At 43.4% G+C, this 25,628-nt stretch overlaps 11 protein-coding genes across 11 annotated transcripts; 5 read left to right on the top strand and 6 right to left on the bottom strand.

The window, feature by feature from the left end:
• Positions 1–736: 736 nt before the first annotated feature.
• Positions 737–1,838, top strand: EDB93DRAFT_1184555 (uncharacterized protein; the record flags this gene model as incomplete). Its single annotated transcript, XM_041450768.1, has 8 exons — positions 737–777; positions 837–926; positions 980–1,002; positions 1,062–1,095; positions 1,150–1,219; positions 1,383–1,455; positions 1,511–1,568; positions 1,623–1,838. The coding sequence occupies 8 exons, from the start codon at positions 737–739 to the stop codon at positions 1,822–1,824; spliced, it is 591 nt and encodes a 196-aa protein (XP_041301374.1). The 3' UTR covers positions 1,825–1,838.
• A 1,214-nt stretch (positions 1,839–3,052) lies between these two features.
• Positions 3,053–3,223, bottom strand: EDB93DRAFT_1057863 (uncharacterized protein; the record flags this gene model as incomplete). Its single annotated transcript, XM_041444775.1, has 1 exon — positions 3,053–3,223. A coding segment is annotated over one exon (171 nt), but the record flags the coding sequence as incomplete, so codon positions are not given.
• Positions 3,224–3,283: 60 nt separating this feature from the next.
• Positions 3,284–4,971, bottom strand: EDB93DRAFT_171499 (uncharacterized protein). The gene is made up of 10 exons (XM_041455581.1): positions 4,748–4,971; positions 4,599–4,688; positions 4,523–4,545; positions 4,430–4,463; positions 4,307–4,376; positions 4,199–4,249; positions 4,071–4,143; positions 3,957–4,014; positions 3,683–3,902; positions 3,284–3,623 (listed from the first exon to the last, which is right to left on the bottom strand). Exons 1-9 carry the CDS (start codon positions 4,786–4,788, stop codon positions 3,701–3,703), a joined length of 642 nt encoding a protein of 213 aa, XP_041301376.1. The 5' UTR covers positions 4,789–4,971; the 3' UTR covers positions 3,284–3,623; positions 3,683–3,700.
• Positions 4,972–6,309: 1,338 nt separating this feature from the next.
• On the top strand, positions 6,310–6,621 carry EDB93DRAFT_1095990 (fungal fruit body lectin-domain-containing protein; the record flags this gene model as incomplete). The annotated part of the gene is made up of 1 exon (XM_041446747.1): positions 6,310–6,621. A coding segment is annotated over one exon (312 nt), but the record flags the coding sequence as incomplete, so codon positions are not given.
• Positions 6,622–7,421: 800 nt separating this feature from the next.
• On the top strand, positions 7,422–8,134 carry EDB93DRAFT_1108986 (uncharacterized protein; the record flags this gene model as incomplete). Its single annotated transcript, XM_041447909.1, has 3 exons — positions 7,422–7,649; positions 7,974–8,058; positions 8,100–8,134. 3 exons carry the CDS (start codon positions 7,422–7,424, stop codon positions 8,132–8,134), a joined length of 348 nt encoding a protein of 115 aa, XP_041301378.1.
• Positions 8,135–11,066: 2,932 nt separating this feature from the next.
• EDB93DRAFT_1256657 (uncharacterized protein) lies at positions 11,067–13,156 on the bottom strand (the record flags this gene model as incomplete). Its single annotated transcript, XM_041453978.1, has 11 exons — positions 11,067–11,157; positions 11,214–11,374; positions 11,427–11,439; positions 11,681–11,820; positions 11,876–12,139; positions 12,184–12,309; positions 12,364–12,408; positions 12,462–12,548; positions 12,627–12,826; positions 12,877–12,966; positions 13,021–13,156. 11 exons carry the CDS (start codon positions 13,154–13,156, stop codon positions 11,067–11,069), a joined length of 1,353 nt encoding a protein of 450 aa, XP_041301379.1.
• A 2,164-nt stretch (positions 13,157–15,320) lies between these two features.
• On the top strand, positions 15,321–16,546 carry EDB93DRAFT_1256658 (uncharacterized protein; the record flags this gene model as incomplete). Its single annotated transcript, XM_041453979.1, has 4 exons — positions 15,321–16,215; positions 16,270–16,286; positions 16,345–16,463; positions 16,516–16,546. The coding sequence occupies 4 exons, from the start codon at positions 15,321–15,323 to the stop codon at positions 16,544–16,546; spliced, it is 1,062 nt and encodes a 353-aa protein (XP_041301380.1).
• A 1,827-nt stretch (positions 16,547–18,373) lies between these two features.
• EDB93DRAFT_1268393 (uncharacterized protein) lies at positions 18,374–19,116 on the bottom strand (the record flags this gene model as incomplete). Its single annotated transcript, XM_041454280.1, has 5 exons — positions 18,374–18,406; positions 18,469–18,581; positions 18,633–18,681; positions 18,735–18,905; positions 18,982–19,116. Coding segments are annotated over 5 exons (501 nt in total), but the record flags the coding sequence as incomplete, so codon positions are not given.
• A 126-nt stretch (positions 19,117–19,242) lies between these two features.
• EDB93DRAFT_1108989 (uncharacterized protein) lies at positions 19,243–19,664 on the top strand (the record flags this gene model as incomplete). The annotated part of the gene is made up of 3 exons (XM_041447910.1): positions 19,243–19,326; positions 19,381–19,440; positions 19,491–19,664. The coding sequence occupies 3 exons, from the start codon at positions 19,243–19,245 to the stop codon at positions 19,662–19,664; spliced, it is 318 nt and encodes a 105-aa protein (XP_041301382.1).
• A 347-nt stretch (positions 19,665–20,011) lies between these two features.
• Positions 20,012–20,549, bottom strand: EDB93DRAFT_1184570 (Xanthine/uracil/vitamin C permease; the record flags this gene model as incomplete). The annotated part of the gene is made up of 4 exons (XM_041450769.1): positions 20,012–20,106; positions 20,156–20,270; positions 20,327–20,392; positions 20,445–20,549. Coding segments are annotated over 4 exons (381 nt in total), but the record flags the coding sequence as incomplete, so codon positions are not given.
• A 1,856-nt stretch (positions 20,550–22,405) lies between these two features.
• EDB93DRAFT_1108991 (uncharacterized protein) lies at positions 22,406–23,392 on the bottom strand (the record flags this gene model as incomplete). The annotated part of the gene is made up of 5 exons (XM_041447911.1): positions 22,406–22,522; positions 22,587–22,898; positions 23,023–23,063; positions 23,124–23,195; positions 23,245–23,392. 5 exons carry the CDS (start codon positions 23,390–23,392, stop codon positions 22,406–22,408), a joined length of 690 nt encoding a protein of 229 aa, XP_041301384.1.
• Positions 23,393–25,628: the final 2,236 nt, after the last annotated feature.

Genomic DNA, 25,628 nt, shown 5'->3' on the forward strand with positions numbered 1-25,628 from the left:
ATGCGATGTTATTCTAGGACCAGCTGTGAAGGCGGAGTGCCTTGAACGTTCTGAACGACAGACACTGCAACTCGGCAGAGTCAAGTTTAGTTCCAAGTTTATGCAGGTCGGGCGTCTTTTGCAGCTCGTTTGACTGACATTTGACTTTGACAGTTGATTCACCCCGGATTCAACTCGGGCCGACAGGGTCACTGACTACTATAGCAAAAACATATAGCAGTTGCGTGTGCAAAATGTACCATGGCCCATGTGCTCCCGTTGATCCAACTTCTGACAAGTATAGGCTCACTATTTCGATTACAATGTCATCTACCTGAGCAGGCAGACCAGATCCCAGTATTTGGTACTCGGCGCTAATCCCTATCCACCTGTCACGGCGACGTTATGAAAGGAATACAAACTGAAGGTATGAAGGACAGCCGACCACAGCTACGAACTTCCCAGCACCAAATTGAACGCCCAGGGGAGTCGGTTCGTGGAGAAGCCAGCTGTCTAGTAAATCAAGGGCCATCATATGCTATCACTTTGCCGAATAATTAGGATCTTCAGCGCCAGGTACCGGCGCACGAAGGAGACGCTGGTTGAGTCGTAAAACAAGAAAGGAGGTGCAACATATTATGCCATCCGAAACATATAAAAACCTGCTTGCTGAGACTCTAACTTCAGAATTCAAGCTCTTCAATTCACACTTCATCTTAACTACCAGCACTACACTTCGTGTTTAACAATCGAAACAATGGCATCCCGTCCCTTCGTCAGGAATTTGACCTTCCAGTCGTGAGTGTCTGCGATCTCGTTTACACAAAATTTTCAACCGACTTGTCGTCGTTTCGCAGCAACAACCTCGGAAAGGAGGTCACTATCATGCTCGCTTGGAGCCCCAACCTGGATGGCCTCTACCAGGACGTCTTCCCGATAGTTTGGAAGTAAGTGTGCCTACTTCGACTCTGGATGATTTGAAACCTTGTAATTTTTTCAGGGTCACCAAATTCGGGAAGGATGGTGTGTCCTCCTATCTTTTGCTGCCAAGTCGCTAACTTACACATGACCCCTATTTACAGGTCCATACAGGGCTACCGCGACCTACACGTCCCAGTAAGATGGTTTGATGAGAACAATGGTGTCGAAAGTCGCTTATATATTGTACAGACTTGCTTTCTCCAGAGTCCAGGTCGAGTCCGGGAAGGTCATCAGCGCTGCAACCTCCGTCAATATTAATGTGAGCGACCCTCTTTCACTTATTAAATTGCTAGCACCAATGCAAGTCATGATGCAGATCAACCAGAAGACAATGCTGACTGAGGCCAACGAGGTCTATCATTTCTCTGTAAGTCTGACTTTTGTCGACATTCATCTCGACCACCGACGAATATCTCGTGTAGCCCCCTGAGTCGGGACCCGCTGGCATCCTGCAGGCCCAGAACCACACTGGTGCTATTCAAGAAATCGCAGTCGGTTTGTGACCATCATCTTCTCCTCTTTTTCACTTGAATTTATTGTCCACTTCCAGGCTTCGTAAACAAAGGAGACTTTATGCCCACTCCCGTACTCTACTTCAACGATGTTGGGTATGTCATCTTTCTTGTATTTCTCCTTCAGGACGTTCACAATATACAACGCAGAGATGGCAGTCGCGTCACGGCGAAGTACACTCCGGTCCTGCGTGCCTACATTACAGCGGACTATGAAGAGACCGCGATCTTACGAGGCCAAGTCGACACTCCTGCGATCTGGTCGCAGGACCTCACTGGACTTGCTCAGAACACAACTTGGAACCTCGCGCGCGACCCGAACACTGGACGTTACACACTCACCCATGCTTAATTGAGGAATGCGACAACGGTACGCAATATCTGTTCGGTGAGGCCTACATCTTAATGTTCACTCTGCTTTTATAGTATCTTCGTTCAAACCAATCACCTCACTTGGTTTTGCTTGTCTGTTATGTATTTCGCAAGAGTGGATAATTGTAGAATTTCTTATGGCGCTTTATCTATGTGTTTGAATCTTAAATTTTGTTGAACAAGACCTCTCGTGCATGTCAAGATGTTGGCTTTTCGAGACCATTGACCAATCGAACATTGACGCGGAAACTCAGGTCCCAAGACAATTACCGGTAGTAGTAGACAGGGGTTATTACCTGTTTAAAAAGACGCCCGATTGACGAGTGAACATGCATGTCAGCTGTTGTTCCGAGTCTTGTTACGCCGTACGGACGTTTCGACTTGCGAGAATCCCACTGGCCGAACTCATACAGAGTCGCCGCCGCTGGCACGTGCATTGATGTCGTCAAATCACATTATTTTGACACCATTCAGATTTCAGTACACAACAGTCAATTTGTTCTAAAAATATGTTGTCGCGTGCACGAAGCTTTGCCGCCGCAAGTGACAGTGGCAGTGTACGTACCTTTCCCCAGGTTTTCCTTCTCGGCTCCTTAATAGTAAGTTGGTCTCGAAGGAGATTCTTTTGTAGCGAAAATGGAGCCGGGTTGTGTGTTGCTGCTGCTGCTTTCTGACAAGCGTAGCAGAGGACAGGCAATGTGCAGCTGCCCTTGCAGGACTCGCCGAGCATGGATGAGAGTAAATTCCAATTTGAGTGCATTTGCTCGACTAACTTAATCTCAGATTCATCGTGGACTATGGTACTTCGTTTCGTCTCGTTTTAGGACCACACACACGCACCCAGTATTAGGGCACTTGGTGCATCGCCTCAGGTCAATCCGAGTCGGCCAATCCCACATCAACGAATGTGTCTCCAAGTTGTACATCCATCGCCAAATACTTGAGCTGATAGTTTTGAATCTTCGCATCTGTACCGCGGGCAAGATGCCCTCGTGCTTCCTATCACGAACGGCTGCTCATCGGGTTATCTCCGGATGCCCTCACGTCAATTGCGATGCAAATCTATCATGTCGGCCAGCGTCTGTGTATTTTCGGAGCGTGGGTTGACGTTCCGGTGCCTGGCGCCTAGATGCTGAGAGCGAGCGACTGCGCGGATGTATGTTTGGCCTATTCTTCCCATCCACAACGGATTGCAGCTGCATAAAGGCCCGAGGCATGGAAAAGAGAGATCGAAACCAGCCCGATGTTATGTTGAGCGTCCATGAGTGGATACGAAACAGAGTATGATATTTGGTACCGAGTACAATATCAACATCTAGAGAAGAGAACAACTCGTGGAAGGCCCTCCCATTCGGCGCCATGCTGACCAGGGCCGTATCAGGAATGGAGTCGGTTTCCATTATCACGACTGCCAGTGCAATCAAGTGAATGGTAGACTAAAGAACTTCAGGTCAGTACCTTACTATGACTAATTTTAATATCAACAGTGAGCAGACGGCCTGAAATGTTCACTTGTCAATCGGGCGTCTTTTTAAACAGGTAATAACCCCTGTCTACTGCTACCGGTAATTGTCTCGGGACCTGAGCCTCCGCGTTCGATAGGTCAATGGTCTCAAAAAGCCAACATCTTTACATGCACACTCAAGAGATCTGGTTCAACAGAATTCAAGATTCAAACACATAGATAAAGCGCCATGAGAAATTCTACAATTATCCACTCTTGCGAAATACATAATAAACAAGCAAAACCAAGTGAGGTAATTGGTTTGAACGAAGATACTATAAACGCAGAGTGAACATTGAGATGTAGGCCTCACCGAACAGATATTAGGCGCTACCGTTGTCGCATTCCTCAATTAAGCATGGGTGAGTGAGTAACGTCCGGTGTTCGGGTCCCGCGCGAGGTTCCAAGTCGTGTTCTGAGCAAGCCCAGTGAGGTCCTGCGTCCAGATCGCAGGAGTGTCAACTTGACCTCGTAAGATCGCGGTCTCTTCATAGTCGGCCGTAATGTAGGCACGCAGGACCGGAGTGTACTTCGCTGTGACGCGACTGCCATCTCTGCGTTGTATATCGTGAACGTCCCGAACAAGATATACAAGAAAGATAACATACCCGACATCGCTGAAGTAGAGTACGGGGGTGGGCATGAAATCTCCTTTGTTTACGAAGCCTGGAAGTGGACAATAAACTCAAGTGAAAAAAGAGGAGACGATGATGGTCACAAACCGACTGCGATCTCTTGAATAGAACCAGTGTGGTTCTGGGCCTGCAGGATACCAGGGGGTCCCGACTCAGGGGGCTACACGAGATATTCGTCGGTGGTCGAGATGAATGTCGACAAACGTCAGACTTACAGAGAAATGATAGACCTCGTTGGCCTCAGTCAGCATTGTCTTCTGGTTAATCTGCATCATGACTTGCATTGGTGCTAGCAGTTCAATAAGTGAAAGAGGGTCGCTCACATTAATATTGACGGAGGTTGCAGCGCCGATGACCTTCCCGGCATCGACCTGAGCTCTGGAGAAAGCGAGTCTGTACAACATATAAGCGACTTTCAAGACCATCGTTCTGGTCGATCATCTTACTGGGCCGTGTAGGTCGCGGTAGCCCTGTATGGACCTGTAAATAGGGGTCATGTGTAAGTTAGCGATTTGGCAGCAAAAGACAGGAAGACGCACCCTCCTTCCCGAATTTGGTGACCCTGAAAAAATTACAAGGTTTAAAATCGCCCCCAGTCGAAGTAGGCACACTTACTTCCAAACTATCGGGAAGACGTCCTGGTAGAGGCCATCCAGGTTGGGGCTCCAAGCGAGCATGAGAGTGACCTCCTTTCCGAGGTTGTTGCTGCGAAACGACGACGAGTCGGTTGAAGAATTTGTGAAAACGAGATCGCAGACACTCACGACTGGAAGGTCAAATTCCTGACGAAGGGACGGGGTGCCATTGTTTCGGATTGTTAAACAGGAAGTGTAGTGCTGGTAGTTGAGATGAAGTGTGAATTGAAGAGCTTGAATTCTGAAGTTAGAGTCTCAGCAAGCAGGTTTTTATATGTTTCGGATGGCATGGTATGTTGCACCTCCTTTCTTGTTTTGCGACTCAGCCAGCGTCTCCTTCGTGCGCCGGTACCTGGCGCTGAAGATCCTAATTATTCAACAAGGTGACAGCACATGGTAGCCCTTGATTTACTAGACAGCCGGCTTCTCCACGAACCGACTCCCCTGGGCGTTAAATTAAGTGCTGGGAAGTTCGTAGCTGTGGTCGGCTGTCCTTCATACCTTCAGTTTGTATTCCTTTCATAACGTCGCCGTGACAGGTAGATGGCATTGTAATCGAAATAGTGAGCCTATACTTGTCAGAAGTTGGATCAACGGGAGCACATGGGCCATGGTACATTTTGCACACGCAACTGCTATAAGTTTTTGCTATAGTAGTCACTGGTGACCCTGTCGGCCCGAGTTGAGTCCGGGGTGAATCAACTGTCAAAGTCAACTGTCAGTCAAACGAGCTGCAAAAGACGCCCAACCTGCATAAACTTGGAACTAAACTTGAATCTGCCGAGTTGCAGTGTCTGTCGTTCAGAATGTTCAAGGCACTCCGCCTTCACAGCTAGTCCTAGCGTGAGAATAACATCGCATCAGCAGGCAAATTTAAATGACCTGAGTCAGCAAAAAGCGTTGAAGGTTATATTTTTGGTAACTTACATAATGATTCGTGTCCAACTTCAAGTTGACAACTTGTTATTTTCAATGGTCAAAGTATAGTATGTCGCCGCCTCGTCTCATAATCTCTGAGTCACTCACTGTCCGTCCGCCGAAATGTGTGTTCTTGTTCGAGTGTCAAAATTTGAAGTAAATATCCATAACCTTCCAATGGGGGCCGCCATGATTACATTTTGTCTCCCGCAGGGTTCGACACTGCCAATGTGTGTATACTTTTCTTATTTCGACGTGCTCCTATCACCGCGGCTGATTCTGTTTGCAATGGTTTAATTGAAAGCATCGACAGTGGGACCGAGCCAGATTGATAGCTTCTGCATTGACATGCATGTGCATCAGTAAATCATGAGTTTACCTTTTTCACTCCTTTTCCCACCTTTTGCCACTTATTTGAAATGGATCTACTTATTTTTCTTAAATTACTGCCTGGTCCCAACTGGACTATCAGGATTTATTAGCAATCATCATAAGAGCATGCTGTCAAATTTTCGGATTTTCAATTTGCAAGATGGTAGCTCAAGAGAGTATTCAAGAAAGAAAATTATCAGCATGAATGTGTCACTCAAACTTCACACCTCAAACTAATTGTTGGTCTTATGCAATGAAACATGTCTCTTAGGTCTAACAAACATATTGGAATACTCAATTTCGAAGCAGTTGTCAATTTCCAGAAAAAAAGGAGATCTGTTTGAAATAAGTTGCAAAAGGTGGGAAAAAGAGTAAAAAAGGTAAACTCATGATTTCCTGATGTTGCTGAGAAAAATGTGTGGCATAACGGGAGGTGGTCCAACACAGACTCGATCCAGACACTCACCATGGGCGGAAGTGGTATGTCTGGTGGGCTCCGCTTCATAAGCGGTACCAGGGAGAAGTTCCTTGTTGTGCTAGGCATCCACAACTACAAGAGGTGGTGCAACATCAACACTGACCTTGTGCCTCTGGCCACGGCAACTAATATTCACCCCGAGTACTACATGGATGGCAGCGCTCTAAACAGGTTGCTTGGGATCAATGGTCTGAGATGCAGAAGACCAGTGCAAGGGGGACCAGGGTGGATGTGAATTATGTCCATGAGGCGGCCAACAGCAAGTCCTTCATTGTTCACATCACCATTTCTTGAATATCTTGAAGTTGTGCACACCGCTCTCGTACCAAAGCAGTTGTTGAAACATGGCATACTATGACTCAGATGCAGAACAAATGTACTATTAGTGTGTAATGAAGTCAATATCATGATGAATATTTTGTTTGCGAAATACAGGGTGTTTAGCCACTGACAAGGGCAGCTGACATAGATTCATCACTGAATGGAAGGTAGTTTGCTGACTATGGGGGGATTGAAGGAGACATTACTATGTTACAGGAGGTGGTCCATGCATTCATAAAAGGTACCCACCAGAATGTGTATCATAAATCAACCTGAAGTTGATCATCCCCATCAGCCTATGACTCATATAGGCTCTCTAGCTAGTATTCATATTTTTACGCACCACTGTCCAAATCGCCCATCACACTGCTGATCTATAGTCTCTTCTTTATTTCACCTTTCTTCCATTAAACCAATAGAATCCTAGCATCAGGAAATACAGACTTCTACCCAGCCACCTATGGGGAGAAGTCCTCTGAACCTAGAACCAATACAAATAGAACCATACATTAGTCATCATACTATAGCCGAAATTTTGGAGGACAACTCCCCACGAGCGACTGGCAAAACTTGTTGTGGCACAAAAGTTGAACACTGTTTGTCTCACTTAAAAAATTCAGACCTAAGTATGAGTCAGCAACGAGCTCCCGCCTCCTGCCCCGCCACTCCCATATATGGTATCTTCATCTATCTTGACAATCTATTACACGATCAATGTCTGCTCTACAATATACAATCCCAGATGCTTCAATGATTGAAGACACTGTCAGTGTTACTTTTGACATTGCACCGTGCAAGTTCCAGTTGGAATGTGCATGCGCACAACTAGATCAGAAAGATGTCATTACCATTGCTCCAACAGGCGCGGGTAAAATGCTAACATTCTGGGGCATCCAGTGGACAAGAAGAGAAGACAGCAGATTTCAGCCGCATGTTGCTGAAGTGAGTCCTTTATTGGCTGATAGTTTTGCTGCAGTGTTGACATGATTGTTTTTGTAAGGTCCAAGAGTGATACTTCATAAGCCGGAGGACACTGTCCACAGCATTGTTTGGAGGAATGGCAGGCATCCTACCACACGAGGAAGGGGGTTACAGCTAACTTCTCATTGTCTCATAGGGATACTATTTTAAATGTAATGCTGCGTGCTCTATTACAAGTTCAATGTGTATGTGTACGTACTACGAAAGAACATGACCATATATGGGAGTGGCAGGGCGGGAGGTGGGAGCTCATTGCTGACTCATACTTAGGTCTGAATTTTTTAGGTGAGACAAACAGTGTTCAACTTTTGTGCCACAACAAGTTTTGCCAGTCGCTCGTGGGGAGTTGTCCTCCAAAATTTCGGCTATAGTATGATGACTAATGTATGGTTCTATTTGTATTGGTTCTAGGTTCAGAGGACTTCTCCCCACGGGTGGCTGGGTAGGAGTCTGCAGGAAATCATGAGTTTACTTTTTCAACTTTTTATCAAATTTTTGTGCACTTATATTAGTAACAAGCCTGAAATAAGTGGAAAAGGTGAAAAGTACTGAAAAAGTTAAAAAGCATGTATTAATACAGGCTGTAACTAGTAACTACATTAAACTAGTATAGTACAAATCTGTATCTAGTAAATAGCATGGTCTTGCACTCAGTCGCACGCTGTGAATACCCGCCTGGAGCCACCCACCCTCAATGAGTCCAGACTGTCGCATGTCCTGAATGGTAGATCATCTGTAGCACACCAGAGGGCTTTGATATGAGAGCGGGAGATGGTGGTCAACAGAGCTAGCCGAATAATAGATCTAAGAGGCAGCTGAAATTATGGAAGTACTTATCGAGAGTCGAAGCGTGACAATGTGTGGCTGAGTGCTGACTCAGTTTGAATTGTTATCAGCATTTGCTGACAGCAATTGTTCATAGTACATCATTGAACACCTGCCCTCTCATTTGACCACCATATCCTCCAAGTAGTCAATTATACTGACTCTTTCATTCAATTATGCCTCCTTTGCACTGCACATCAACACCAACATCAAGCTTGCAGAAGAATCAACAGAGGAAGACCAGCACTAAACCCCAAGAACTCGACCATGATGTCTGGTGAACTGCAAAATTGATGTCACAGCTCCTCAACAAAAATAGGTGTATATTTGGCCAATGTGAAGTCATGGTTCTTTTTTTGATGGTGGATTGTCAGCATTGAATGTCTTGAAACTGCACTCTTGCTGTTAGCCTCCCTGAGCTGCATCATTAATCATTTCTTGTTTCCGCACCTTTTAGTGTGAGTGCAGTAATATTACTTAGTCCATTTTTTGTGATGCATTCTACTTTTTCAATGCTATCACATACTTTTTTAAGCAACTCTGTCAGAAATAAGTGCAACAAAAGTGGAGAATAAGTGACATTTGAGTAGATAGATCTACTGAAAAAAGTGGTTTCTACTTTTTTCTACTTGAGGCCTATTTTGTGCGAAAAGTTCGATATAAGTAGGCAAAAAGTAAACTTGTGATTTACTGATGTATATTGGGTTCCTTGGTCACCTGCCTCTGATAGATTTTCTCTTCCCAGAGGTGATATAAATGGATCACACATCTTGTCAGCAAAAACACTCACCCTCGATTGTTCCTGCAGTAAGAAATCGATAGATGAAAACTGGCTGTTTCTGCCTGTCGCTATGATATTTAATAAGTGCAAAATGTTTTTAATGATTTTCTTATTCACTGATGAATGTGCACCATGGACTGAAGGTCATGCATTCATGACTTGAATGGAAAATCACATTTAGCACCATCATATCTTTACATATGCCACACACCTTGGGTTCCAGTCGGAATCTAAATCTATCAAACATAATCTTGATGCGCCAATAAGGTTGATCCGATCAATACCATCCACTCACATCATATGACGAGGTCAAATGCATTATCATTCATTGCAAAAAAATATGAGATGCTGGGCCTGTCTTGCTCATACACATGTTTATCATAATGCCCCCACTCTTCGACCAGCCTGTGGGTCTTTATACAACTGCAATTCATTGTCATCAGTGAACTGGTGAACAGATTAGAAAGATATAGATAGCAATATATAGTACGCAATCACAAGCATCAACAAAATTCTGCTATCGATCATTACATGGTCATATTTGACCTTACATAGGAATGGAGAGTTGCTGATTTTCTAACACATTTTGTAATCATGGAAAGACACTTGCATTGCTCTATCTCAAACTTAGCAACAAGGTAGAGCAACAGCTAATGCTGAATCCAGAGGCATCAACAGCCACCACATTGAATTAAGGTTCATGATTTCTCATCCAGGAAGAAAGGACACAATCTTCCAGCACACGACGACTGTGCACAAAGTGAGCGAGACTAAATATATATCAGAAAAGTTAATGGTTGAGCTAGATGAATCATAAATGCAACTCCAAGAAATCACATTCTTGACTTTGAAGCCAAGAGGAAAGGACACAATCTTCCAGCAAACAATGACTTCCTACTAAATGATCAAGACTATGTTGATGTCCAGCAAAGCTAACATTCGAGCTGGATGGATCATAACCACGACATCAAGAAGTACCATTCACAACTTTGAAGCTAAGAGTCAAATGCAGCATTTTAAAAAAATTGACAACATGTTCAACGAGCGAGCGAGAATAGATATATATACTAATTAAGATTTCAATGCCCTCTGTTTGAAATCTTCGATGCCCATCCATTATAAGACTATCGTCTGAGTAAGAGTCAAATGCAGCATTTTCAAAAAATCGACAATGTGTTCAATGAGCGAGCAAGAATAAATATATATACTAATTAAAATTCTAACACCCTCTGCTTGAAATATTCGATGCCTGTCCATTATAAGACTACCGTCCGAGTAAGAATTAAATGTAGCATTTTTAAAAAATTAGCAACATGTTCAACAAAGCGAGCAAGAATGAATATACATCAGGAAAAACCTCCCCTGTGTATTACCTGGAAATGACACGAAAATTGTGTGGATTGCTATGTTTTATTATATTTTACCAGGTTTTATCGTGATATCTCACATTACTGACATTTATATAGTAAACTGCAGTCCCCCGTCGACACCATCACAGTAAAGTGGAGGAAAATGCGAAAAATGCGAAATGTTTGTAGCATCCAGCGCCATTCATGACCATTGAATATCACACCAATGTAAACAAAAAACATTATATTGTCATCCAGACTCGATATATGATATAGTAACCAGATGGTAATAATTGTAGAGAATTGTGTGGCCAGTCAATGAGTGTATCAGAGGTAGCGGAAAAATCCCACTAGAACATGAAGAACAGATTAGCGGTACTAGGAGTAATAGTAGATAGGAAGAAGCTGGTGAATCAAATAAACCTAATCAGACTCACTGCCCATGTTGGCCCAGTCAACCTGCACAATGATTTGCTCTTTCAAAAGTCGGGCAGACCCAACACTGCGCATGCCACTATAACGGAAAGAGATTAGTTGGAAATTGGAACAAAAGATCCAAAAATTGCATACATAACAGCACAATAGATACCACGAGTTAGCTTGTGATACTCAAGCAGCTTCTTTTGCTTCATAGTGAGGAGGAGCATGTGTGCTTGGAACATGTTGTCGTGACTCGGACTGACAAATTTGCTGCTCTTTCCAATGGTAAAGTCCAGGATACAAGCTTCAACCTAAGATTGTGCATGTCAGCCGAGGCAGCAACAAATAACAAACTTTACAAACTGCAGTAGCAACACTGGCTATCATGTAGTTAACAACCTCCAACTCATTAGAAGCTGTGGAGAGCGAAGGTGAAAGTAGATAACAAAATTTGGTGCCAAGATCGTTGTATTGGTTGGCAATGAAGAAGCCAACTCAAATGCCCTTTTTGATCACTTCAGCCTGGAATGGCTTTGAGGTTTCATACTTGTTTTTCTGAAAGAAAAAAATTATTTGAGGTTGTGCAGATGTCACATGCATGCTGTACCTTTGCCTACCAAGGGTAGATATAGTTGATGTCTTCTAAGAGCAACAAGTTCTGAGCTGTGAAATTGGTCACAAGATTGAGAACACTTGTGACAACTACACTGACTGCCTTCTTAAACTGATTGTGGCAGAGGTGAATGCGGCGTGTAGTCTAAAGTGCAGTCATGAATTTTAAAAAAATACAATTATACACTGATAGAACTCACATAATCTATGAGCAGCTTGGCATACTGAGCCCATGAGTCACTAAGAAGGCATTCAGCCATGTCATTGTCCCCAGTATAACCTTCATGATCAGCTGACTCAACGAGAGCTTCATAGGCCAGTGTCTCAGTACCACAAGTTGCAAATGCAGTGGTCATTGCAAAGACATTGTCAATGGTGAGATCAACATCATCCTCCAGGCCACATGAAAACATGCGCTGTCCTTGTTCATAGCTTCCACGAATGACCTTGCAGACCTTCTCTAACTGCAGTTTGATGAGATAAACGGAGCATTCCCACGAATGGTCACCTGTAGATCCGTGTCTGGCAACCACACACTGGTAGTTCCATTGAGGCTCGCAGTATCTGAGGCACCTGAATTGACTGCGAGTGCAGTAAGAGGCTTCTGCTCTGTGTCATCAGCGAAATGTGGCATCTAGTAGATAAAAAAAAAGTGAGTTCAACTGTCAGTGAGCTTTGGATAGCTGACCTCATCCTGGAGTTTCTTCTCTCGTGTAGTACTCTTTGACTTGCGCTGCAGCCACAGTCAATATGTCAAGTGATATCCCAAGTGTAAGTTGCACATACAATTTTAGTTGCTTTCTCGAGCCCCATTGAGTCTTCATCCTCTGACTCATCATCAAGTGCCGTGTTGACTTGATTTGATGTACTCTTCTGGTTCCATTGCACTCCCCGTCCAGGACTCCAGGTTAGCAATCTAAGCACATGCTACAAGTGATACTTGTTACAAACTTCTTCACCAAAATTTTCAATAGCGAGATCTGCAAGTTCTTCATCCTCATCCTCATCATCCAGGCTATCTTGTTCATCACAGTCTTCACCATCTTCATCTAGGTCTCCAGGATCTGATTCAGCAGTACCATCCTTGACCTTGGGATTGCTGCACGTGCTGCTGGAGATTCGAAGTGGATTTGGTGCAGAATAAGTCCTGCCTATCCATTTTTAGTTGTTATTGTGTTGTGGGATTACTGATTGGGCTCACTAAGCTTAGGCATTAACTTGACCTTCTTGACTTCACACTGATGCAGTGCCTCTGATGGTTGAACTTTGCTTGCATTTGATGCTTTCCGGACTATGTTAAAACTTGAAGGTAAACAGAATTACGGCTCTTAAGTTCTGCTCTGACCTTCTACCACACTATTAGTGTGTTTGCACTTGCCCTTCAGCAATGATGCTGGTGCTTGTACTGTGCTGGTTGGTTCTTCCATGTTGACTGGCTCTTTTCTAACTCGTTTGTATTTCATAGGGTGATCTGGGAACATCTGAGTATATATCTTGTTGCTGCTATTATGAATTTGTACTGACTGGGTCTTGTCAGCACTACAGTTCTGGCTGCACAAGCTGCTGTTAAATTTTTTTATCAGTGTTAATCATAAAAGGTATACATCATATGCCCTCATGTTGTCCTGTACCAGGCTCATCTAACTCCATACTATCAGCTGTATCTGCAACAGAGACATTTTCAAGTTGGGCTCACATTCTGGCTTTGCGGGTTTCCCTCAACTGTTCGGTAGCAGCTTTTGACTGCTTTCATACAGCCATATTGGTCCAAGTGAACGTTGATGGAGGTGGGCTCCAAGTGAATGTTGACAGAGGCAGGCACGGGCAGGTCCAAACGAATGTTGATGGAAGTGGGCATGGGCGTTGCAAGAAGAAAGGCAAAAATGCGACAGGCTAGTTGGCAAGTTCAAGAACCGACCAGGGTTACTTCAACCTTGTGGGTCTGTTGAACCTTGTTGGCTGTAACATTTCCTCAGCCTTTTCCTTTTCAGTTAGCCTTTCTCTCTGTACACTATTTTTAGTGCAACCACTATGGTGTTTCAATGCGCAGGCTGCCATGAATATTTACCTCAAAGAGGATCCTACCTTCAACACCTCCAGAAGTCCTCTGGTCCATGCTGTCAATGTTAGCATGATAGCCTCAATAATTTCATACATCGACCCATACACAGAAATGCACACTGTGGCCATAGGTGCACACAGTCCGTCAGAAAGTCCTATCGTTCAAATGCAACCTGTCTCGTTCAACCTCTACCGTCCCAACACAATTGTTCCTCCACTCGTTTCAATCGACAATCCCAATCAAACTCATAGTTAGCCTTACATGTGGAGGGAAGCGCAGCCAATCCCTGGGCTCCATTTAATTCTCAGATGGACTGGGAAGTTGCACACTGGGCAAAAGTACAAGGTCTGGGATCAACTGCATTTACCGATCTCCTAGCAATCGAAGGTGTATGTATGATGAATCTATTTAGCATTTTGACGTTCTGACATCATATCAGGTCCATGAAGCACTTGGTCTGTCATACAAGAACTCAATTGAACTCAACAAGATTATCAATACCAAAATTCCATCATGTTGACCTGCTTTCACTTATCATGAAGCCTGTGTAGCTGGCTAAATGTATGACCTATTCTCACGAGATATACTGGAATGTGTTTGAGCTCTGTATGGTGACCCTGAGCATGCACAATACCTGTCTTTCACACCAGAGAGACATTATGTGAATGCAGGCAAGACTCAATATCTGTATCATGACATGTGCATAGGTGAATGGTGGTGGGCAATCCAAGTATGTGTTCTATGTCTATCATACTCAGTCGCTGGCTCATGTTTGACTGTAGGAAGTCTTGGAACAATCAAAACCAGGGGCCACAATAATTCCCATCATCATTTCATCTGACAAAACACAGATCACTTTATTCTGAAATAAAACTGCTTATCCTGTTTATCTTACGATCGGCAATTTACCAAAGTGCATCCAATGCAAGCCCTCCCACCGAGGTCAAATTCTCCTAGCATATCTGTCAACAACGTGTCTCACACAAATTGCTAACAAAGCATCACAGCGTCGGACCTTGGCCAATCTCTTCCATGCATGTATGTCATGCATTGTGGAGCCATTGAAGTTAGCTGGTGTGGATGGCATTGTAATGATGAGTGGTGACAGCATCATGCAATGCTGTCATCCAATCTTTGCAGCCTTTATTGGGGATTACCCTGAGCAGTGTCTTGTCACTGGGACGATAAATGGAGACTGTTCCATCTACACTTGTCCCCGCAATGAGCTTGGCGAACACCCCTCTCAACATGAACTACGTGATCTTGATGCAATTTTGGATGCACTCGAACTTCTTGGATCCCCATAGTATACCCAAGCCTGCAATGGTGTTCAAATTAAACCACCTCAGCATCCGTTCTGGGAAGATCTTCTGTACCTCAATATCTTCCGATCTATAATACCCGATATTTTGCATCAACTTTACCAAGGGATAATGAAGCACATGATTAGCTGGGTCACTGAGGTTGTTGGGGCTGCAGAGATAGATGCACGAGTTCACTGCCTTCCACCCAATCATTCCATGCATGCTTTCCAGAAAGGGATCACAACATTGAGCTGAGTCAGCAGTACAGAGCACAAGCAGATGTCACGCTTCTTACTTGGCCTCATCATTGATGTGCAGCTGCCAGGAAATGCATCTCCAGCAAGACTAGTGCATGCAACTCGGTCCCTTCTAGACTTCCTTTACTTTGCTCAGCTCCCTGTTCACTCCAATTCATCAATTGATGCACTTCAAATGGCACTGGATGAATTCCATGCAAATAAAGGTGTCTTTGAAGACCTTGGCATCCACAACAACTTCAATATACCAAAGCTCCACTTTCTTCAGCACTATGCTGAATTAATCGAATTGTTTGGCATGACAGACAATTTTAACATGGAGGCCACTGAGAGGCTTCATATTGACTTTGGAAAACATGCTTATGCTGCCACCAATCACAAAGACAAATTTTGGCAGATGACGAAGTGGCTTGAATGCAAGGAGAAGGTCTTGCAGCATGCAAATTTTGTCCTATGGCGCCACAATTTGAGCATGACCAACACAGAAAATGTCATTGCAGTTTCTCCTGCTGAACACTGGCAACCTCCAGACCTCACATGCCTCTTTTGCATCAAGATGACTCATCACCCATCATGCAAGTTGGTTCCATTCCAAGAAATCACTTCTTTATCTTCACATGACGCCACTCATTTTATTTCAGCATTGGCGAGATTTATTGTCCAATACAATCACCCAAGACTGTCCTTTCAACAAATTGAGGATTGTGCAGTGAACATTCATCTGCCCTGCGACTCCGTAACTGTCTTCCACCGAATCAAATTCTGGAACAATGAGATACATGCGACCAAAACTCTCAACTCCATACATGCTCAGCCAGTGGTGAAGAACAGCAAAGGTCGCGTTGTCAAAGCCGCTCGCTTGGATACATGCCTTATACAGGTGTGCAATCCTGATGCGCCTCCCAAATCTATACAAGGTGACACCTGTTTGAGTCCGCTGGATCCTTTGCTGATATAAAATAGTTGTTTAGATTTACGTGTTGTGCAGGTTCACGCAGTCTTCACTTTACCACAAAACAGTATTAAAATGGTACTTTGACCCTCAGAACCCTCCACCTCAGCATCTCGCCTATGTCGAATGGTTTTCAGCCTTCAGTGCTTTACCAGATCCACAGTCTGGGTTGTATAAGGTCAGGCAGGTGGTTCGCGATGGCAAACGCCAAGTGTCAATTGTGCCCGTATCTTTGATTTGTCGAAGTGCTCACTTATTGCCTAAGTGGGGAGGAGCTGTTCCTGCAGAGTGGATGAGTTTAGATGTTCTTAATGCATGCCCTTCATTTCTTTTGAATGTTTTCAAAGACATGTACACTTATTTCAATGTAGGATAGGACACACATTGTAAAAATGTTGTTTTACATGGTAATAACTGAAAAAACTGAGTAAAGTCGAGCAAAACAATGTAAAGTTGAGTAAAACTATGTAATGTTGTGGATATATGGGTAATTCCCAGGGGAGGTGTTTCCTGATGTATATACTAATTAACATTTTAACACTGTATGGTGTAAATATCTAATGATTATCTGCTATACATCAATTGGGAATCCGTGCGAAAATGCTGTTGCCTTGTACAGCGGCCCTGATGCATTTGCCAAGTGAGCGAAAGTTAATTTGTATCTTGTTTCGAATGCTCTGGAGATTTTGTGTATATCTAATGAGTGGAAGCTGTATTCTAATTTGAGTACTGCATCAGGAAATTGGGGAGAACATTATTTTTGTAGATAGGGTTGACAAAATTAGACCAAAAGTTTATCATATTGTGTGTGGTTATATGATAATATAAAATGATGTACAGGCATGAGCAAAGTAGTGTGACAGGATAAGGTACTATAAGAAGGTGACAACTCTGACAGAAATGTGTATTAACTCCTCAGTATGGTCATCATAAGACAAGATAATATATAAACTTTAGCAGAATGGCATGACAAGATAAGGTATTATAAGAAGGTCGCAACTCTGACAGAAATGTGTAGTAATTCCTCATTACGATCATCATATGACAAGATAATATACAAATTTTAGCAGAATGGTATGACAGGATAAGGTATTGTAAGAAGGTTGCCATTCTTACAGAAATGTGTATTAATTGCTCAGTACAGTTATCATATGACAAGATAATATACAACTAGATAGTACTGTCCTATGTAGAGTACAACTCTCGATAGGACATAAATTGGATTCAAAATAAAAAATATAATATACAAATTGTAGCAGAACACAACAATAACATCGAAGCCAGGCCATCTACACAGATGGTACAAATGAAACTGATGACATCCTCCATGTGTTTCCTTTCATTAATCATTAGGGTCAGCATTTAGTGAGAAAGAATATGTAGGGCAGGTGTACGGTGGGTCTGTGTCATCCCCATTGTGCGCATTGTGTGCTCAATGTCTTTTGAAACAGTCCGAAATGTGTCCTTGGCACTGCATGTACTGGAAGAAGTTAGTTTCCCCTCATAGGAAGTAGCTGTGGAAAAAACACAAGACAGTGCTTTGGATGCGTGTGATGCCCCACGATCTATGGATGTGGGTTGTCCTAGCAATTATAAAAGCTGCATTTGCTTCCTAATCACCGCAGAGGAGCGAACAACTTCATACTGAAAGACTCCTATCAATTTGTGACATTTAGTTATTTTTATTTTTGACTTACGATGAACTCATGAATAGCAGTCAGTGTGGGCAGAAATGGATCTGCTTTGCACAAAGCAAGGTCAAGTAGCTGGATAGTCTGCCAAATACGGTCAAGTTCACTTCAAATGTCCATCAAAATTCTCATACCTCCTGGACTAGATGCTCAATACCTCCGGTGGTCACCAAACTGTCTAGCTTGCTGGAAAGGAACCCAAGTAAGTCAACAACAGCCTTCCACAATTCAAGCCAATCATATTCTGAGTAAGAATACCGTGTCAGACATTAAGAGTAAGTAATCGGGTAAAATCACCTCGTGTAATCGCAATCTTTCCTTCTGTAGATACCATATGATGTGATAGCATGTCCAAATACACGTACTATCTCACCATTAACAATCAGTCTTGGCACTGGAAGGAGTGGAATTCTCTGCATTCATTTCAGTATTAGTAAAGTGTTGAGTATCTGGGGATGTGATGACCTGTCACAAGAAACATTATTTGCTCAGGAATGACAGCAATACTAAGAAACAGTAACCTATACCTTAGAAATGCAAGGGAAGAGGTCTTGGGGCAGGAAATATGCACCCGGGCTTAACTGGCTGATGCTACACATGAAGACAACAGCTAGTTGAAGAACCTGATGTCGAAGAGCCTCTAAATCAGGTTCAGTCAAACTGGTCCATGTCAATTGTTCTCAGAGCGCACCAGGAGCATCATCATCGCCAAGTATGTCTGCAACCATCCCAACAAACTCCTATATGCACCAGTGAATCTATAGTAGATATAAAGGCTTCATGCAGGCTGTACCATGAACACCCTGTTAGCAAATATTCCCATCACCTCCCAGCCTGCTAGGTTCTTGGCAAGTACAGTGCATAGCATGATGGAGAGCATGTTGGTTGTGTGGGTGCAGGTCTCTTTGCCCTTACGGTTGGCTGCAAATATGATGCAGACAGTAAAGAGGGCATGGAGCACGAGCTACTGGCAGAGATTGGTCTGTCAGTACCATACCCATAGCCTGAGTGTTGGATGTTAGACAATGTGGATGACAGACCTTGTGTGAAGTGAGGCACTCGTCCTTGGAAAGTGTAGATAGTTTTTGTGTTAGAAAGATACAGTTGGGCTTTAGTGACAGCAGCTCTTGCCAGAAGCGCTGTTCATCATGTCTAGGAGAGATTTGTGCTGGACTATAATTGTGTCCAAACCATATCATAGTTTCCAAAAAAGGCAAGCATTAGAACTCAGCCGACTCTTGAACTACACCAAACTCTAACTTAAATTGATAATCATAGATCACTGCTACAATACTGATTCCATGGATCCAAACAAATCCAATAGTCTCAATGCTCAACATCAGCTCAATGCTCATGGACAAGATGATCAGTCCAACGTTCAGGTGGTGAGTGGAACTCATTGATATTTTGCACCTAGTTTAAAACTTTACTGTTACTAGTTGGTACTCCCTAACTCTTATGATGTCCCAGGACCATTGATTGTTATGGAATTGGCAATTGTATGTAGTATATTGTACTTAACTGTGACAGACTAATGAACACGGTGCAGGCCATTTGGAAGGCTGCAACAACAACTGCTCGATCCTATATAAGCCAAAACCTCCATCCTGTACAACAACAACAAATCAGTGCAATGAAATGGGAGAGATGTTGGCTCACCTTGATGGCATTGCAGAAAGAGCAAGAACTGAACAACATGTTCAAATGGCTGGAAAGCGAGTGAAAGGAGTTAAATGAAATTAGAAGTGTGTTAGGGATTGGCAGAAATTAGCAACAGACTCAGTACCAGGAGAGCTTCTCAAGGAGAGTGTGGGAGTATCAAGTTCAGCACCAAGGCAACAATCCCAGATATCAAGAATATTGTCAATAGTATTAGTATCGTGCAACAATAGCAATATGTGAACTTGTCAACTGACAGGGTGTGCTTAGCAGAATTGTGATGCTCTCAAACAACCCTTGAAGGCCTTTATTTGGGTTATTCACACCATCAAATAGATAAGTAAAGATATCGGGCACAAGAAGGTCCCCAAAGCTGAACGACAATGCTACAGTGAGGATGAATCTGTCGCGTCATGTATACTTGATATAGGAAAGGACATGCAGGCCTGAGACAGCAACACTCGCGAAGAGGAACATTGTCATGCCGCCTAAGATGGGGTTAGGTACTGTAAATGGTAAGTGCCTGAAAGAGAATCAATGAGATATAAAGCATACTTGCGAGAAAGAACCCTGAGATCTTTCTGAGGCAACCGAAGATGATGAGGAAGGCACAACACCATCTTCCTGCTGCATGGTTTGCACAGCAAGTGACAGAAATAACACTGTTATTCTATGTCAACCACAATATGAGACCAAGAACCGCATTGATAAAACATGTTGTCAAACCTGAGCAAATACTGATAGAGGAGTGACAGTAAATAGCACAGAAATCAATCCACCCATCCCATCGCTCTGTAACACAGATCAGAACATGAATGGTAAGCATGTCTATGAAAAGACAAACCAGAATACCACCTTGTATCCTTGAATTGAAATCCTTTCCCTCAACAGGGATACGGGACACTTCCGCAGATGTGGTGACATTGCCAATTGCTTTCATTGCCACTGACACTGACATTGGAATTTCGTTTAGCCACCCTGTCCCAAGTAAGAGATATACCTACCATAAACTGCCAGCATAGGCAATATAGCTGGTGTGTACACGTTAATCTTGAATTGATGGACCCTGTCTTATATTGAGACTTCATATCAACATGAAAGAATACTTGAATTACCATAAGAATGTGATTGCAGGTGCACTCATGATGGTGCTTCCATCAATATATCCGGCTATGCCAGCAACGATGCATCCCACCACAAGCCCAACAATGATACTGGCATTCTTGAGGAATGGAGAGCCAAAAAGTTCTGTGAGAATTCTGCTCACAAAAGAGGGGAATCTGAGACCTATGAACTGAGGAGAGCCCCATCTATTATATAACATAATTAATGTGCTATATTCAAATTTTTCAGACTCACAGTAATGCATGAGGAGACCCAACTGTCAGGCATAGCTGATAGATCCCACTAGTTGGGTGCGCTTGACACCCATTTGAACCACCACCCCAGTCAAGGATGCCAGAGGACCCAAGAGATGACCTGATCATGAGGATACATGTATCTGATATAAGTGAGCTTTGAGGCATGGAACCAAGCCGCAATCATACCAGTGACTATAGGAGGAAAGATTTGTTTCAAAATCTGCGGAGGAAGAAATGACAATCTGATCTCTAAAGATGCTGTAAAAACAGATTCCCGCTGGGCTCAGCAGAAATCGTACTACCTAGACAACAAATATTTAGGTAGATCTTAGCACAACCTAGTCTGCTATACTTGCAGAGCAAGTACGTTTGATCCTATAGGGGTAGCTGTTTGGTATTAGTTTAGATAGTTAGTTATCAATAATAGGAAGATAATCTGAAGCTAGGAACTACTTGTCCAAAGGAAAACTGTCAGGTCCGAAAATATCGGAGTCAGGTCGGGTGTTGGACTGTCGGGAATGTGTCGGACGGTGAAGGAATGAGTTGGAAGTATGTCAGATTGTCAGTCAAATGAGTGTCGGATGTGTCGGAGTGTTTCGGAGAAAAAGAGCGGATAGATATTTTGCAATACAATCAAGTACTACTAATATCCAATGACTTCCATCCTACTACTGAGTAGGGAAAAGTAAGTAATGCAATAGGTAGGAAGTACTAGATATTAAATAGTGTCTATGTAGGATTTCGGGGTGCATTAGGCAAAAACAGTAGTGCAAAATCGGGTCTGAATGTATGTAAAAGAGCATGTGTACTGCACCTTTTTGTAGATAACATGTAATAATGCTGTCTGTAATGTTCAGTAATGCAAAACGAGTAAATATGCACCAGTGGAGGTAGATACGACTGGACAGGACATAGGGAGGACGAGTCCGATGCGAAAACGTCGGGTCCAAAACTTTCGGGTCGGGGTCGGGATCGGAATGTCGGGGATGCGTTGGATGAATACTGTTTAACATGAGTATCAAAAACATGGGTTTTGAGCCCAGCGCTGCAACTATCGTTACAATGCGCAGACAAGGGAAGTGATCCGCTTGCATGGGCACTGCATGAATTGAGGGATTGAGGGACTGAAGAAGAGGGTAGCCAAATTATTGGATGCCATTCAGGTAAAAGGACAAGGGCGGGGCTGGGAATGCAAATTGAGGCAGGATGGAGGGTCAGAGAGGAAAGGATTGGGACCGCTGGACCCTGTGAGTCATCTTTGTGGTACAAGAGAAGGCGAACCAACAAAGGAGGTGGGCCGATTGCAATCACGGGATACCAAAGGAAATATTATCAGCACAGGCTTCATGTTGGGACATTCAGCCTAGAGTAAAGTTTTATCAGCACAAGGGAGAATATATATATTTACCAATGTGGCTTCTAACTTTAGGTGACTGTGTATGGTTCACACTCTCGAGGAGTTCAATGGAAATGGGCCTTGAACGTGCCCAACACTTAATAATATGCCCTCCTGGAAAGATAGCTTCAGTGACTTCATCCCTTGAGCTACTTTTCTGTGGCACTAGCACAGTATAGATAAGGAGAGACTTTTTTAGGCTAATAGACCGCGATTTGCATTTGCAGACCATAGGTAGCCTTTGTACAGGTTCTCCGTCGGAGTCTTGATCTTCTATGATACCCCAGTCTTCATCTGAGTCAACAAAATCCCAAATGCACAGCCGCTTCATTGTGTCTGCCTGTTTCTTCAGAAATGTGTCAGTGTCAGTTTTACTCTTTGGCTGGGGAATAAAGTGAGGTGCTGACAGAGGTGCAAGATGATGAAAAGCGATACCAGATGAAGGGTCAGGTTTTGGAGCAGAGATATTAAGAGGTGTGCACGTGGTTGATGAGACAGGACACAAAGGCGTAGAGAAGTCGCCACCGCTGAATTGCATTTGCTACACCCACATGATGCGCAGGCTGCAAATTGAGCTGCTTGGCAGCTAGTATGAAATGATGTGAATCCTTGACTGGTGTAAGCAGTGGCTGAGTGGATGTGTGATGACAGAAAGGAGAACGTACTGCGGATGAAGAAGATAGGAAAAGGGTCGCTTCATCGTCATCTAACATGATTGGTTTAAGATGTGAGATAGGGGTATAGATGGCACAAACTTACGATTTACCTACGACGATAAATGTTAGTTCAGGCTTTGCACCCTTTACACCTTTGTCCCACCAGACATCATTGATCGCCTCTAGTAGACATGGTGAAAATAAGAAATGGCTGTCACTGAACTAACTGACCTGTGATGTCCTCAATCTCCTCTTGTCCCACGAGTGCATATCCTTCAGAAAGGCCATCTCGGAAGAAAATAATGCACATGGGTATGGCCCTGTTAGGTTCACCAAACTCGAAGATCATGTGCTTGTAATAGTTTAACCACGTGTACATATAATAGACAGAATGAACTTACATATACTAATTTGCGTAACTGGCCAATTTTTATATGCCAAGTAAACACATGAGTAAGATACCACACACTGAGTGCTAAGCCAGTAGCACAAAGTGATGTAAATGTCTGTTCATGATAAAAACCATGGTCAATTTTCATGTTGCGAGCAAGAGGAGGGACAACTTGGGGGTAATCCAATCAAGCACACTGCCTTTGAGACTTTTGATACCATTACCCTTGCTTCAGGTGTACCTTTTAGAGTGCTACAATACTGAGATGAATAGTTAACTTGAGGATGTAGAAGGGAGGTGCTTGCCAGCTCTGTATTGAGGTTAACCTTGTCATCTCCACCATGCACCAGCTGCTCTTGAGAAAGGCCATGATCATGCCATTTCATTGGAAGATATACATGATTATATTGATGTCTTTGCAAATTCTCCCATCTATAAGATCCCATTGAAGGGCTTGCCACTGGCATGATGCTGTGGTGGTTGAAGTTGGGAATTCATCGGTCCGCTGTCACGAGTACCTTTAACAAACCATTATTCTTTCCTGAATCTTCCTAAGCGCCAATACACAGCGCCTAAGTCAAACCCTAACCCTATCCTGAAAGCGCCTATCATTCCTGAAATACCTTTAGCGCCCACGACACGTGTCTTCGATGTGACTGATGAAGAAGACGAGTTCTTTGATTGTGAATAGATTAGATTAGATACGATAAGATAAGATACGATCACGTGATGCTTCTTTAATATTCTACGATGTTCTATGGTACGATTCCCTTTCTCTTTTTATGATTGGCTAGTAATTGTAACTCAGTTTCAATCTCCGTTTCAATAGTTGTATATAGGTAGCATGTCTTGGTCGATAGTTCTCTAGTTCAAACCTCTTGTATCTACATTGTAGCAATCCAAGACATACTTGCTCAACTATCCTCTTGTCCGATAACCTTGTTTGAGTCCTAGTCTCTGCCCAGCGTTAATTCGTTATTGGGTTGTGACATTAGGTTTGAACTATAGGAGACTCCGACTCTTTGCACACCGCTCGCATCATCATCATCACACGTTTTCCACTGCCCGACCTAAACAGTCGCGACCACCTTTCTGAAACCCATCCTTTGCTCACTTGAGCTTTTTACGAATAGCCTTTAGTAGTTAGTAGTCCTATACCAGGCCCTGCCTTACATTGCAGCCGCCAGTATATGGAGGTGTTGACGACATTAGGCGTCTCGCTACAACTTTGAGTGCTGGCCCAAGACCCTGCCTGCTCAACGTTACTATAGTTTCTTTCATACCTACATCTTTCTTCATACGCACGTGGAACCTTTCATTAAGTCTAGTGGAACTGTCGCATCTGCGGATAGTCCTACCATCGTTACCACAAGGATTTAGATACGGGATTCTAGTGAGACTCGCACTTGTAAGCTTTGGCTGGAAGAGTGATAACTTGTCCTAGACCTGTACCCTTACGGTGACTGAGAAGTAGCACACACGAAGAACACAGTGTTTTTCCCACTTAACAAAGCATAGTTTTACGTACTTCTTTTAGTTAGTAATTAGGGAAGTGTCAGTCGGGTTGATTAAAGAACCCTTTGACCCTAAAGGACGAGGTTGATCCAGTTAGTACTGGGGACCCCTTTAGCTTTCCATTTACGTATCCTTTTTCCCTCTTCCCTTTCATCATCTTTCCTATCCGGAAGAGCCGTTACGACCCGCTCTTCAACAGTCATTAGTGAATCGGATTCCAGAACGCACCTGGCACTATGGCTGAAGTTAACGAAACAGAAATGGGACCCGAGAACCCTCAAGAACCCCAACAGGAACCGGGACCACAAGGCATCGCTATGCCAGTAGAGTTCACCAACTACGTACAGAGTGCTATTCAAATAGCAACCCACGATCTGTACATAAGGACACAAGAACTCCTTAATCACAACAACACTCTTCGAGCACAGAATGCAACTCAAGAGCTTCAACTTAGAACCCAAAACGCGCAAATCGAGGAACTAAAAAAGAAGCTTGAGAGATTTGCACAATCTCCAAACACTTCGCAAGTCAAATTGGCAAAACCCACAGAATTCACGGGAGACAAAGATTCGATCTCCATAGAAGTCTACACCACTCAGTTGGCATTATATATGTCACAGTGGCCATTGATCACAGACAGGCAAAAGATTACAACTGCCCTGTCTTTTCTTAAAGGATCTGCTGCTAAATGGGCGCAGAAATATGTGAT

The sequence above is a fragment of the Suillus bovinus genome (genome assembly GCF_016758785.1).
Source record: "Suillus bovinus strain UH-Sbo-P2 chromosome Unknown EDB93scaffold_131, whole genome shotgun sequence".
In the NCBI taxonomy this organism is placed as follows: domain Eukaryota; kingdom Fungi; phylum Basidiomycota; class Agaricomycetes; order Boletales; family Suillaceae; genus Suillus; species Suillus bovinus.

Excerpts from the sequence above, each read along its gene's own strand:
- EDB93DRAFT_171499 (XM_041455581.1), bottom strand. The coding sequence starts at position 4,788 with ATGGCACCCCGTCCCTTCGTCAGGAATTTGACCTTCCAGTC. Across the intron at positions 4,546-4,598 it reads GTCTTCCCGATAGTTTGGAA|GGTCACCAAATTCGGGAAGG; the intron begins GTAAGTGTGCCT and ends TAATTTTTTCAG. Across the intron at positions 4,015-4,070 it reads TATTCAAGAGATCGCAGTCG|GCTTCGTAAACAAAGGAGAT; the intron begins GTTTGTGACCAT and ends GTCCACTTCCAG.